The sequence below is a fragment of the Lutzomyia longipalpis genome, chromosome 4, assembly GCF_024334085.1.
Source record: "Lutzomyia longipalpis isolate SR_M1_2022 chromosome 4, ASM2433408v1".
In the NCBI taxonomy this organism is placed as follows: Eukaryota; Metazoa; Arthropoda; class Insecta; order Diptera; family Psychodidae; genus Lutzomyia; species Lutzomyia longipalpis.
In genome coordinates, this window is record NC_074710.1 from 22,958,670 (window position 1) to 22,973,308 (window position 14,639).

A 14,639-nucleotide genomic window follows, 5' to 3' on the forward strand; every position below is an offset into this window, starting at 1 on the left:
ATCAATCTCCTGATCCAACCGGTCAACGTGATCTAATTGCACGTTGGCGGATGGGGCGCGTTGCCGGGTTCTGTATTCGAACCGGCGACCTTTGGATGCGCAATCAAGCGCTCTATCCACTGCACCCCAGGCCCACAACCGGAGGATTAGCCAACATAAAATTAATTTTTTTCTGTGTTAGATGACTTACCGAATTTTGCTGCGTCTCGAAAGAAAAATAAATTAAGGAAAAAATATTCAAGTAGCAGACTTCCGTGGGCGGGCTTTCCCAAAATCTTTCGCAGAAAATGAAAATTCATTTTGAGATAATTTTCGCAATGATCCACAAAATTGGCAACTTTATATTGCTTTGAAGGCTTTTGAAGAGACCGTTCAAGTGTAATTAATTGCCAGAAGATAAGCTTAAATAGCTCAAATAGACGCCCACAGTTGTCATCATTGACTGAGCTTCTGCTAAGATGTTAAATGGAAATTTAAATTTTTTACAATAACTTGTGGGATTTATGCTAGTTTACGTCGTTTACACATATTTTTCATAAATTAATACAAATCAAATAAATCTCTTGAAAGTAAACAACTTTTCTTTTATTTTTTTCTTTTGGAAAACTTCTCGAAATTTATTGCTTTTTAATGCAAAATTATTTGTTAATAAAATATCTTTAAAGAGATAATCTTCTATCAGGAAGTCAACTTATTTGACGCCGCAGAATTTTTAACAAAATGGGCAATAAAATTAATTTTGATCTATGACTTTGTAAGAGGACAAAACGCAATATTACCTATGTAAATATACCTGTATTGGATGGTAAATTTTGTTGTTGTTGTGATTATGAAATATGAAAGAATTGAATGAGTATTCAATTATAATAAATTAGGGTGAATAGGATCGTTTCTAGGTTGAGTTAAAAAAAAGTAAAGAAATAAAATCGTCGTGTGTATTTCTATTTCTACATTTCCATACAAATTCGCTATTTTTTTTTTCGTAAAATTTGTATATTTTGCCTACAAAATGGTAGATATCGGATTCGTTTTTGTAAGGAACATGTTTCATTTTTTTACGGCTGTTGGATTCCTTTCGGATCCATACAGCCTTACTAACATTTAAAGTTTCTATTCTATAAGGTTTGAGGCTTATTTTCTATTTTTTTTACGTTTCTTAATGATTAATTTTTGGCGATTATTTTAGCGCTTAATGTTTTTTTCAGTTAACATTAGTCTTCTAAAATTTGACATTTTTAATAAAACGTTTGACAGTTCCTTTCTAATGTTTGACGTTTTATCTAAAATTTTACTCATCTTTTCTGACGTTTAGTGATTCTTTTCTAATGATAGACATAGATTTTATAGCATTTAATGAGTCTAATGTAACAATTTATGTTTTTTTTTGTGATATTTTTCATTTATTTTTTTAACGTTTGACATTATTTTTCTAAACATTTGTCGTTTACTGTCTACTGTAAAGTTTGACGTTGTCCTTCGTTACTTTTGATCTCTTATGAATTCTTTCTATTGCCTGACGTTTCGTTTCGTTTAACTTTTTCCTTCTCAGTTTTCATGATTCTTATGCATCCCTTGAAGTTTTTTTTTCCAATCTTAAAGGCCTCAAAACGTTTCTTTTTTTTATATTTGACGTTTATTTGCTAAAGTTTGGTTATTTTTAATGACATTTGTCATTTATTTTATATTGACATTTGTTCTTACGTTTGACGTTTCTCTTCTAACATTTTGACATTTTTTTTAAATTAATTCATTTTTCTCACCATGTTTGAAAATTCTTTTTTAATTTACAACTGAAAAGCAATTTCTTTTGATCACTAAGAAAAAGCCTCCCCTGCTATATGAAGCCAAATCTTCCCAACGAAAAGATCATCATGAAGAAGAAATTCATTAACCTCATTAGCAATTCGACCTTGCTCTTCGTCCACATAAAATCCAAACAAGTGAGTTAGTGTTGACTTCTGGCGATGCCAGAAATGCAGCATAGCGAGACCGATTTATGTTGGATGCTGCATTGTAAACGCAGCATGATGGTCTCTTCCCCTGCGCAGGGGCGTTTTTAGACCAACATTCCCCATGTTGTGAGAGCGCGAGAAGAACGCAACATGGAGAAGCTGTTGCGGTTGCTTTGCCATTGGTATGTCTTCTGCTTTAGTACACGCTCAACCATCGTTCGTGGTGGATGTGTTACGGAGCCATTACGCCGGCTTAGAGGAGGAAGAAAGAAATTTTTTCCTATTCTACTAGAGAAGAGGGAATTTATTAATCGTGTAGCACCTCAAGCAGGTGTGGAGTGATCGACGCACTCATTCTTCTGTGTTGAGTGGATTTTTTTTTCGCACGCGGAGGTGGGTACAGCCCCTGAAGAAGCCAAAAGGGGGGTGTGTGTGTGACCGTTGTGGTGGATTTTGGTTTGAATTTTGCAGAGAGGTGTGAGACGTAAAATCCCCATCAATCAGTTGGATATTATGGTGATTTATTCAATGGCACCCTGCACACCGCCGCTGTCACCAAATGTAGCCCACGTAGAAAATGTGGATGGATGAAAAAAAATACCTGTGACCCCATGAATTAATGCATAAAGAATATTAATTCTGGCACCTGAGAAGGACATTCATACAGAATATGTGAATAAAAAATCGTGTTGTGCAAATAAGAGTATCGTGAGCGCGAAGGGTGGCTTTTTTTTGCACGAGCCACCCCCTATAGGAAGGAGCCTTGAGGGCTCCTGAGGAGAAAGAAATCCATCGATCATAATTTAATGGTTCCCAGAGACCATGAAGATTCTATAAATAAATCTTCCAACGATTTTTTTTCGGTGAAATTCTCTTCCAGAAAATATACAATAAACTGGGTGGAAAACCCCCAGGTGTGTGTGCGCCCACCCACCCATTTCTGCTCAATTTCCTCAAGTGTGTGCTATGTGGGATTTTCAGGCCGCTGCGGAATGGGAAAATTTGAAATTGATTGTTAAACTCACGATGAGGTTGTTGGAGTGAAATTTTCAATTTTTTTTTATTTCTTGCAGTCAATTTCCCAGCAAAGGAAAACTTCTTAAGAACATGGTTGTGACAATTAAGGGTTGATAAGGGATATCTGTGTCAATGCAGCACCTCAGTGTTTTCTTGCACTTTGTTTTAGAAGGGGAAAATGTGAATTTGTGAAAAAACAAACATTTTTTTGATGGAAAAAAAAGGAAAAGTCTTCAAAAGCTCCACACATCCGGTAAAAGCTCACATAGAGTGAAAAAAAAAGAACCCGAAACCCTTGTGTGCGTCTTTCTGGGACATCCGGGGTGGTGTGTGTGTGATCCCACGGGGATCGTATGAGCTTGATGTTTTTTCTGTGTCCTGTGGCTCCCAAGTGGTGGTGATAGTGTTGAAGCACCCCAAAGGTTCTTCAACGGGGTGGTGGTGAAAAGAAGTGAAAACCAACCCCCAGAAGAACCAAAAAAAAAAGAGATCTCAAGCATAATAAAAAAAGAAGCAAAAGAAGAAGGGTAGTGGGTGGTTTGAAACGTAAGAACGTGTGTGAAGGGTCTGGAAAATTTATTGTATATGTGCTAAAGGAAAAAAAAAGAGGAGCAAGAAAAAGGAATAAGAAGTGATGGAGCGGTCATCTTGTGATATATGGAATTCAGTGAGAAGCAAACAGAATGACTCTCTGTGGATTATTTACACCCTTTTTTGGATAATATGCTCAATTTCCCATTGGAGTAGTTCCAGTGCCGCAACATCCGTGTCACCCATCGTAACCGATGAAAATGGTGAGATTTTCCCTCTTTTCTACCCCTCCCCCTTCCCCGCACAGAAACATAATAAAATTACTCCCACAACACCCCCTATGTGCTACATACACGTACAACCCTCTGTGCAGAAAAAAATCGCTATCATCACGTGAGCGAATTTTATTTAATTTCCCCTCCCGCTGTGGGCTCACACAACCCTCGCGCCCCCATGGGTTAGTTTGGTACACATATAAACATTTTTTGGGTGAGGTGAAAACCCCAGGAAATATACCCCGTGTGAGTGTCCGAGATATAAACTTCAAATACACGCAAAAATACCAAACAGAGCAAATTCACAGAAAACCCAAAAAATTCTCTGATTTGAATTTTTTTTTTTGAGGCAAAACGTTAAACCCACCCGCGTAAAATCCAATTCCATTTTTTTTGACATACTGACCATGGTCTTTGGGTGGCTTTTTTTCCAACCATACAAACGTGTCATTTGGGGCTTAATGTGTAGAAGGACAAATTAAACCCCAAATATTCGCACAATGGCATTTAAAAAAAAATTCCACAGAAGGGTGGAAGATTTTTTAAAGGGGAGAGAGATTTGGGGGCGTTTTATTATTGAGTCATGCTGAAAAGGAAATTTACAATGTCATTAATTAAATGAAAATCTTTGATTCTTTTTTTATAATTTAGGGAATTTAGGGGTAGGTGGAAATAGTAAAAATAACCGTAAGTGATAAACAAAAGGAAAGAATATGCAAAAAAAAGCTACATAATGGGCCTTATTCAGCGACTAAGAAACCCTTGAAATTCGCTTGATATCTTGAAATTTCAGTACAAAATTCAAAGATTTCAAGGATTTCTTATTGGCTGAATAAGGTCCATTGTTCTTCACGTTATAATAAATCAGGGGCGTAGATAAGGAGGGTGTTTGGGTGTCTAAGCCCACTCAAAGTTTAAGCAGTTCAAGGTTTTTCTTTAGAGGTTGAAAGAATTTTTTTGGCTAAAAAATTGATTAAAAATGTTAAAAATGAAAAATGATAGAAAAGATATATAAATCGTTAGAAAAGAAAACTTAAAAGAAATTCAGAAATCTGAAAAATAGATTAAATAAAGGACCTGGAGGGACTTTTAAGCGTTTAAACAAACACCCAACGTTAGAATTGCACAAGTTCTTCAACAATATCTTTATAAATCTTGTCCTCTTATCGTTCTTAGTAGTCCTTTAATGTTTTATTAACGTTTTTTTGAATTAAAAAAAAAAACATCCCGTTGAATAAATTTCTGTCTAAGCACCTTTACCAACTTCCTAGAAACTTTTAGTAGGTATGTGTAATTAAGTATAGGCAGTCTAAGAACTTTTTTTTTATTTTTACAAAATCAGTTTTCAAAATTGTCCAGAAAAGTAAATTTTTGGCGATATTTCTTAAAATGTCAAAGCTTTTATGAAAATTAAATTTTTTCTACACTTTTATACACTCAAAGTCAACAAAACAAAAATGTAGGTATAAGAATAATATTTTGAGGTTATTTATCCTTACGTGTACTTCACACGTTAGAGTTAATCAATGGTAAATTATACCCAGCGCCATTGTAAAGCTCAAATTAAACACAAATTAAAGGGGTTGAAAGATTTTTTCTTTGACTAAATAACATAGACAAAAACCTTCCACTCCTTCATAATTTAAAAAGCAAAAAAAGAAAAAAAATCTATATTTCTCTGTGTAAGAACAATTTGATATAGAAGCAATATTCTTTACCCACGTACGGAGCTTCTTCAAACATTCCAAACCAACTCTGGAGAAGAAGAAAAGGTTAAATGGTACAAGTCAATGTTGGGCTACTCACTGACCCCATTGCTGGCCGAGTCTGCTCTTTAGAATCAAGTGGTGTGCAAATAATATAAAATACAACCCACCCCCGTATTAAATAAATAAATAAAGAATTAGCATTTGAAGTAAATTGCAGCTAAATGCTCTTGTTTGGAAAATTTACCTTCACTGTTTACTCTATCGCTTAGCACGGGGATTTACTTTAAATTATGTATATGGGGGCGGGGACTGCGAATGTTTGTGAAAAGTTTTAAAAGAAAACAGCAACTGAAACTCAAAAGAGGAATTTATTCAAGGGGTAAAATGGTTTAGGGAATTTTTTTCATTGTACCGTCCCACGGGGTAGTTTTTGACTTTTCGATTTAGGGTTAAAACTAAATTACTATTGTGGCGGAATTTTTGTAAGTTTACGTAAGAATTAGAGAATATTTTGGTCAGATTGAGACAGAATAAAATTAAATACAAAGCAAAGGAAAAGAGAAAATTCTTCGATTATTATTTTAAAAGGAGGCTATTCACTTTTTTTTATATCTGTATTTACAAAAATTTCTTAAAAATAAATCCCAAAACAACCCGCGTATCCCAAAACACCCTGTCTTACGGTACACAATATCCAAGCCCTACATGACAGTATTTGAATGATATTTTGAATTTAATCAAAGAATAACTTATATGAATTTTCTCTTGTTACGCTCACTCGCTTTTTCTGCTTATGTTCTCAGGTGAATGTACCCTAATAAAATTTAATAATTATTTTTAGTAAATCGATTAAGATTGTGAATATTTCTTCAAACTCTGAGATTAGTTTTCTCGTCAATTTTTAGTTTTATTTTACAAATTTGATTAATTTTAATGCTAAGCATAAAAAAGTGTCTAAATTACGAGATAAACTTGAATATAAATTTAAGAACTACCCCCGTCCCACTTGGGGATTTAATCACAAACTTTTGCAAGTGTGGGAGTTTGGGTGGAAGTGACATAATTTTCCAATGGTGTCCCTCGAGGGATTTTCCGGAAGTATGTGTGGGAGCTATTAATATTCATCCCAGTGGTGCCCTAAAATATGGTGGGAAAGTGTCAAAGATGCCAATATATGACGGTTGGTGGATTTTTTCGCCTTCGTCTTGATGACTTTCGTGCAGCAAAATCGATTGGAAATATCCATAAATATAAATTGCGTTTATCTCCCTCATTTCGGTGAGCTACATATGAAATTTATGTTTGACAGGGGTGGGTTTGGTGGGGCAGCCTGGTGAGCTGGGTGATGGAATTTTCTTCTTCTCCTCGTCTTTTTTTTCTCTCTCTCTTTTCGATGTGTTGGGAGTATGAAACACGCCCGAAACTACCGTGAGAGCACAACTCCACGTGATTCCCACCATGTGAAGGAGCTTCAACCACCCCCCACACCTTCATCGCAACCTTTTCCGTATATTATGTATATGTTTGTCGTCGCAGGGGTGGCTTTTTGTGGGGTAAAATATGAGGCTTTTCCTCTCAAGGGCTCCTCTACATAAAGGACGAGAGGAGGGGGGAAAGGGGAGGCAAAGGGTGGTACTGTGGGGGTGGAGGTTGCCTCTTACGCAATTTACTCTTTTCACATCATGAGCTGAATGGAGGAGACGTTGGAAATTGAGCTGTGTGTGTATATAGATGGGAAAATATGACTTGCAGTACATATCAGACCACACATTTTCATCCCTCCCGAGAAAAGGGGTTAGGTACGTTATTTATCGCTCCATGTGTGCTGAATATGTGTCATAACACCACACTGCCGATTTATTGCATCAAAGATGCTTCACCACAGGATAGCCTTGTTAGGGGCACACAGACTCACTTTATCTGTCACAGTGAGAGCATAAAAGGATGCTGCCATAGATAGTTGGATGAGGATATCTCAATGCGTAAAATGGTACATCCACTTCTTGCTTTTCCCATATTATGTACAACAATCTCAATATTCCCAGAGTAGGTATGGAGATTAATAGAATTGACGACAACTTGAGTGGCAAGAAAAATATGTAAAAGTAAAAGGAACTTTAAAAATTAAAATTTTACAATCTAACAATTAAAATAAAAACGGTGTGAGGATTTTATTTATTTATTTTTATTTTTAGGTTTTTTAAGTGAAAATTCTTATAAAATTGTGGCGCCCTGAATAGGGGGGCGCTACAGGGCTTTGGTCAACTCCTCTAGTAACCTCAACCCTCAGTCCTCAAACTAATCTACAGAGCACTTACACGCACAGCCATTCCCGTACAAGGCATTGTTCACAAGGTTGTTCAGTTTATTACTGGAAATAGTCATTATATTAGTAGGAGAACGTGGCTTAATTCAGACCTCCAAAGGTCCGCGCAAAAGGAGAAAAAATGATGTAAAATAAAAAGTAATTTTCTTAAATTTGGTACTATTTTAAAGCCCATTTAATGCTCTTTTAACTCCCATAACTTTCTACCTTTAATGTTATATCAGTTTTAAGTAATAACGGATTGAAAAAGGCCTTAAGAGGTCTGAATTGTGCCACATTCCCCTATTAGATTATTTTTTATAATCACAATATTCGAAAAATTCTTCTACATATTGTAGATACATATGATTATATGTATTTATTATGTCTATAAATATTCACAAAAACATCTCGGTTCACAAAATATTCCTCCATTGTTCATTTTCTTGTGAAATTTCCTATTTTCTCGTGAATTTCATGTGAAATGTTTATTTCTTTTGCACAAATTTCTTTTCCGCACGAGGAATAAACTATTCTTGACAAACAATTTTTGTTGACATTTAAAAAAAAACGCCAGAAATATTTTTTCTGTTCGCCAGAAGATGAATTATCATCTTTTCCACTGAATTCCGTCTTCATCCCAAAGAAAGAATATTGTTTAAGGGGAGTTGTGTGCACTTGAAAGTCACGCAAGTGTCTGATGGGACAGTGTGCTCAGAGAGACTCATTTCAACTTTAACTTGTTTAATCATCATTTTGTCAATGAATCGTAATTGGAGCCTTCTTTCCAGCACGCTCTTTTGAAATATTCCATCGACAGCACCACGAGGCACCACGAGGCATTTAAAAGAGAATGAAGGACATTGATAAAAGTTTTCTTGGAGGTTTTTTTTTTCGTTTTAGAGTAGCTGGAAGAAGTTCTCCTGAATGATGGTCAAGGGCACGCCACGCATTGTGAATTGATTAAGGGAAGGTAGATAATTGCTTGAAATCTCCCTTTAAAAAAATCCCTAAATTTACATAGACTCCTTTTGGCCTGAAAATGTTTCCTCGTCGTGTAACTTTTGGGCTCCCTCCGTGGGAATTCTCACTTTCTAATTATTTCCTCACACTGTAAATTAATTTTGAGAGTTGTGTGTGCACAAAGTTGCAAAATCATCCCTCAAATGTTTACTCGTGGAAAACTTTTAATTACAAATCAAGCACATCACTCGTGAAATAATCCATTCTTTCAATTTGTCGAATGTTTCTAAAGTTGGCAAAAAACTTTTCAATTTGATTGATGTTCAAATTCTTGCCAATTTTATTTTTCCAAACTATTTTCCAAGCTATTTTCCCATGAGGTGGAAAATGCAATGAGGGGGATTTTTCGAGCGATGAATGAGGGGATTTGGGTTACTTATGGGAAATAAGGGAAGCATCGTCCTTTTTCAACGTTAAATCGTCTTTGGCTATATTTCCGCCGAGCTTAAAAAAAAAGTCAAAAGCGGAAGGGTTCAGGAAAAGCTCGAAAACTCATATTCTCCGGGGAGATAGGAAAAAGCGGTCTGAGACAAAGTTGTAGGCCAGGAAATTTCCTATGAAAATGACCTATCGAGGAAAATTTCTTGCCTTTGGGAAATCCTGCAGATAAGGATTAACCCGGTCTCCCCTACGTTAATTTTTGCACTTTACCCGGCTGGAATAACTCATTTTTCTGGCTGACTGACTCAGTTTCACGTTTAATCCTTTATTCTTTTTTCTCTCACAAAATGTCAGAACTCCTAGAACTCGTTTTATTGCTCCTTTTTCCTTTTCATAATGCAGCCGGAAACGATAATCGTAGTAAAATCATATAATAACCCGATAAGACTTATGCTTTTGCTCAATTTTCTTTAGACCCGCAGGACCAATCGGATATTTTTTTTTAATTTTAAACAGCTACATATATAGGGTAACTATTCAACTTCAACTAATCCTTTTTACGACGTAATAAATCTAATTCATTATCACGAAATAATAGAAATAATAGAATTAAACAAAGTTAGTCTAGTTTATTGTTTAATTTGTTTATTTTTTTTTGTAAATGAAGATTTCGTCGTTACTGTAATAAAACCATTTTAATTGAGTTGTATTTGCTTCTGTGAGCTGGCATTGGGTTGCAATACAAAATTTACTTTACAACTTCTTAATTACTGCAGCTGTACTCAAACTGAAATCACTGGGAAAACTGGAATTTCCCATTTCGCCTTAAAACCTCTATCGTTAATTTGATGCACAAAAATATACTGCAAAGCACTTCGCCCTAATTGCAATCCGAAACGAAAAGAAAAGCCTCCCCGTGCCCAAAAAACTTTCTTAATGAGGGAAAACATTTCTTCTTCCAGCCCCGAGAGTTTTCTCCCATCGCAAACTCACCTCCCCCACGGCACCCCCACCCACCGCGCATTCTGCCCATCCACAAAATGTATCTTCGTGATAATCGATAAGTTCACCAATTCCGGGGAAGGAAAAGCAAATAAATCATTTATCAAAATGAAGTCTTTTATCCGAAGGTATACGGAAATGTTTAGGAACTCTCTCTCCCACTCTCTCGAGATGTTTCTGTCGGGGAATTTCATCAGAGTCTTTAGGAATAAATCCACATTGATTCCGTCAAGATCTTTCTTATATACAATCTTCTAAAAATTCTCCTTCATCCCACCCTCAAACCACCGCAAAGAGAACCTCTCGGATCTTTTGGGGTGGAAATCCAATTTTGACATCACTTTCATTCAACTCACAAAAATATATATTTAATTCATCTAATATTTTCCCAAAAGAGCTTTTCTTTTCTTTTTTTTTCTTCTTTATCAATATGAATTTCAAAGAGTTGCTTTTTTTTATCCACAAAGTATCTTCTTCACCAGCGAGAATCCCAAGAAGAGAAAAAATTCCATAATAGGCTCTATGTGATTTTACGCTTTATTTTCTCTTTTCTCTCATTCATGATTTTTCTCCAATTTCTCTTCATTTTGGGCTGTTTTTTTTTTCGAAGGGATGGGATGGTCTTTTATTGAGAAGAAAACCTCGCCCTTGAGATGAGGAGGAATGTTTGAAATTGCAATTTGCCAGAGAGAAAATTCCACGAGAAAAAGGCAATAAATTAAAATTTTGATTGAGTTTCAGACATTTCGGAAAGGTCAAGGTTGAGTTTGAATTTTGTGGTAACGAATAGAGGAGTGTGGGGTAGAGTGGTTATATTTTTTGGGGAATTTGAAATTTTTCTTCGCAGAAGGAAGAAATTTATTCAATCTTGTAAAATATTCTTAATTCAGGATAAGCGGGATAAGCGAAATTTTGTAGAGAATCAGATAAAAAGCAAGTTTCCATACAAATTCACTACTTTTCACTGAAATCAGCTGAAAAAATTCGTAAGAAATTCTCCCTAAAATTGAAACGGCAATTCCAGATTTTTAGGCCTTTCTAATGCATTAATGAAACATTTGCGCTGATGTTTTATCGATGTTTTCAGTTGTTTTAATCATGTTCCTAATATCCTGATTAATTGGAATGTTTTTTCTAGGTAAAGTAAATATTTTTTCTGACCAAAGGAATAATTTTGTGATGAAGAGAATATAAAAGAAACTCTTAATAGAAACGAAAGTATACTGCTAAACAATTTCTGCATGGTTGTTCCAACGTACAATTGGTGACATTCACAAGTTTCATATGTTAGTTTTTTTTTTTTAATTTTTTTTATAGTTTTCCTCGTAGAGATAATTTGTATTGATGACCGGTCAGAATATTAAGTCGTAAATTACATTTTTATATATAATTTAATTAGGCTCTAAAATTTATTTAAAAAAAACATGAAATCATGAAAATTTATTGCAAAAAAAAAAGATTTATGTGAAAAAAAAATCACAACATTTGGTTAGACTTTAATCTTTTTTTCTTTTTAAAGTTACTTTGGCTGACAATTGAGATTATTTTGAGCACAAAACAACTACAGAACACTTCTTTTAAATTCCATGTAATAAAAACAAAAGAGCACACCCTATTAGGAATTTTCCTTCATTGTAGACTTCCCACCAAGCCTCGCCTTTCAATTGCGGAAACACAATCTAACAGAGACTCCTTCGAGAAGGAAATTCCTCGTGAAATTCCACACTCTTTGCGCAAAAGTATCCCTCGTGCTAATGGTCAATTTTTTCTTCTGTTTTTCCGCTGATTTCCCAGCACGATATGCTTGTAATTAATTTACAGGGTGTCTCTCAATTTAAACACAACTAAATATGGGGAGAAATTTCATCCACTCCCTCTCTCTCTATAAATACACAAACATTTCATTCTTATAATTCTCGTCTTTCGCCTTCAAATAGTCCAATGCGGGTGAAAATGTATGTACATAGCAAAAGCAACACAATGAAGAACCCCAATTAAAAGAATGTGAAAAGAAGAGGAAAAAAAGAGATTTTCTTCGTCGATTCCGGATGAAAATTCAAAGTGAGAAATGAAAGTAAATGAGTGTATAATGAATTAATTATTATTTGAATCTCCAAAGAAGCGAAGAAACTTTTCTTACATTTTGTGTATGAATGCAAATTATTTTTCCGGGTGGTGGAAGAAGAAATTTTCACCGTCACAACTAAAAGAAGAAAAAGTTCTGCAAAAAATGCAGAAAAATCTTTATTTCAGTTGAAAATTCTGGGAAACTTGTATTTCTAATCTGTTAAGATTTGCATTTTGCATTAAGATGCAATTGATGCATTTTGAGGGGGCGTTTGTGTGAAAAAAAATAGAGGAGTGTGGGGCAAAAAAGACATTAAAAAAAGGTTTAAGAATAGGTCAAAATTTTATATTGTCCTGTGAGGTGGTGCAAAGGAAGTTTCTACTTTGCTCTATTCCCGATAAAATAAAGAGAATTTTTTTTGTAAAAAAGTAAAAATTGAGAGTTGAGGCTACTGAGCTAGCTTGCTGACACACTCTTACAGGTTCCCACTAGGCTAGGGTGCCACAAAAGTTAATTTAAAAAAATAGTAGAAGCATGAACTACAACAAAAACATTCTATTTACTACCAAATTACTAAGGACCTGCCCTCTCTTTTAAATCCAACACCACCAACGAACTTCGCACAATTTTAATCCCCACATGAAAGGTCCTTTACCCTGTCTTTCACCTTAACATGTTTTAAATGAAATTCGGGCATCTGTGTGAGTTTATTTACATAACGAAAAGGATGGTGCTTGACTTTTAGCTTAAATTACGTTGTTTTTAGTTCCTCTTTGCCTGTGTGTACCCATAGAAACGCAAACCTGCCCCTCCCCCACCCCACCGCCGCACATTAATTCTGGGTTTGCATAGCGTCGAAAATATGGTTTGAATTTTGCACGAGCTTTTGTGTTATGTATGTAATCCACCGAATGGGTTTATCGATTGCCCACAAATTAATCTTGTGGTTTGTGCTAAAATTGATGATTTTTGCAGTGAAGACAGCTAACAGAAAAAACCGTCCATTGCCTGTTTGTCCGCGTTGTAATTAACCACTCATGGGTGCTTTGCATGGTGCTTGTGGGTGCTTTGCTAAAGCCCAAAGTTTATAATCCAATTGGTGTGTGCGTGTTGTTGGAAAACCTTTTTTTGATCATTGGGAAGTTTGCACGGGCCCTATATAGGGTTGATTTCAATCTTTTGTGAGGGGGGACGCAGCGAGGGTTGAGAGGGTTCAAGCCAAGGGGTGTTAATCTGAATAAAATATATTCGAATTTTTGGAAATATTTGGATAATTCAGCAAAAAGAAATCAAAATATTAGGCAGATTAACACTTCTTAGTGTTTTTGGTCATAAAAAGAACGAATTATGTGCAAAAGACAAGAAAAAGTACTAAATTCAGGCCTAAAAAGACGAAAGAAAGTCATCAATTTTAGTCTAAAAAGACTTCAGATTGAGAAGAAAGAGGTTAAAAAAAAGTTCTTAAGTCGACTCTAAAACGCAGTAAATTTAAGCCAAAAATTACTAAATTCAAGTCTTAAACGAGCTAAATTCAAGCAGATTTTTTTTTAAATATAAGATTGAGGTGGAAAACCTTTAAAAAGTAGCTAATTTGAATCTGAAAAGTACATAGTATAAAAAGATCCTAAATTCAACGAAAATAAAGTCATTCGAACTGTGGTCCAAAAAGATTCAGAATGAAAAGGAAAGCTCCAAAAAGTACTTAATTTGAGTCTCAAAGGTAGTAAATTTTAGCCAAAAAATAATAAATTTAAGCCAAAAACTAATAAATTGAAGCCTTAAACGTGCTAAATTCAAGTAGAAAAAGTTATTAGAATTTTAGTCCCAAAGAGCTCAGATTTAGAAGAGCTTAAAAGATAACTTGATTCGAGTCTGGAAAGTAGTAAACTTAAGCCGAAGAGTAGTAAATATAAGCAAAAATACTAAATTCAAGCTCAAAAGGTGCTAAATTCAAACCAAAAAAAGATTCTTCGAATTTTAGTCCAAAAAGGCTCAAATTGAGGATAAAAAGTACTTAATTCGAGTCTGAAAAGTAGTAAATTTAAGCAAAAAATTACTAAATTCAAGACAAAAAATGCTATAAATTGAATTTAAAATTATGTTCATTTTAATTAGAAAAAAATTTTATCGAATTAAAGTTCAAAGTTCAGATTAAAGTGAAAAATCTTTTAAAACTATAATAGGTACTTAATTTGAGTCTAAAAAGTAGTAAATTTAAGCAAAAAAAATACTGAATCCAAGCCTAAGGTGCTGAACTCAATCAGAAAAAAGTTTTTTGAATTTAAAAAAAAATTAAAATAAATTATTAGTTTAAATAAACTTAAAAAAAAACTTAATTCCAATCTGAAAAGTAGTAAATTTGAACCTAAAAGTAGT

General features: G+C 34.6%; 1 protein-coding gene across 1 annotated transcript in view; it reads left to right on the plus strand.

Moving 5' to 3' along the window:
* The first annotated feature begins 848 nt into the window (after positions 1–848).
* LOC129794966 (hemicentin-1) overlaps positions 849–14,639 on the plus strand; it is a 107,313-nt gene continuing 93,522 nt past the window's right edge. Inside the window, exon 1 of the mRNA XM_055835914.1 lies at positions 849–3,763. Coding sequence (XP_055691889.1) covers positions 3,604–3,763 — 160 coding nt within the window. The 5' untranslated portion in view covers positions 849–3,603. The remainder of the gene's footprint in view (positions 3,764–14,639) is intronic.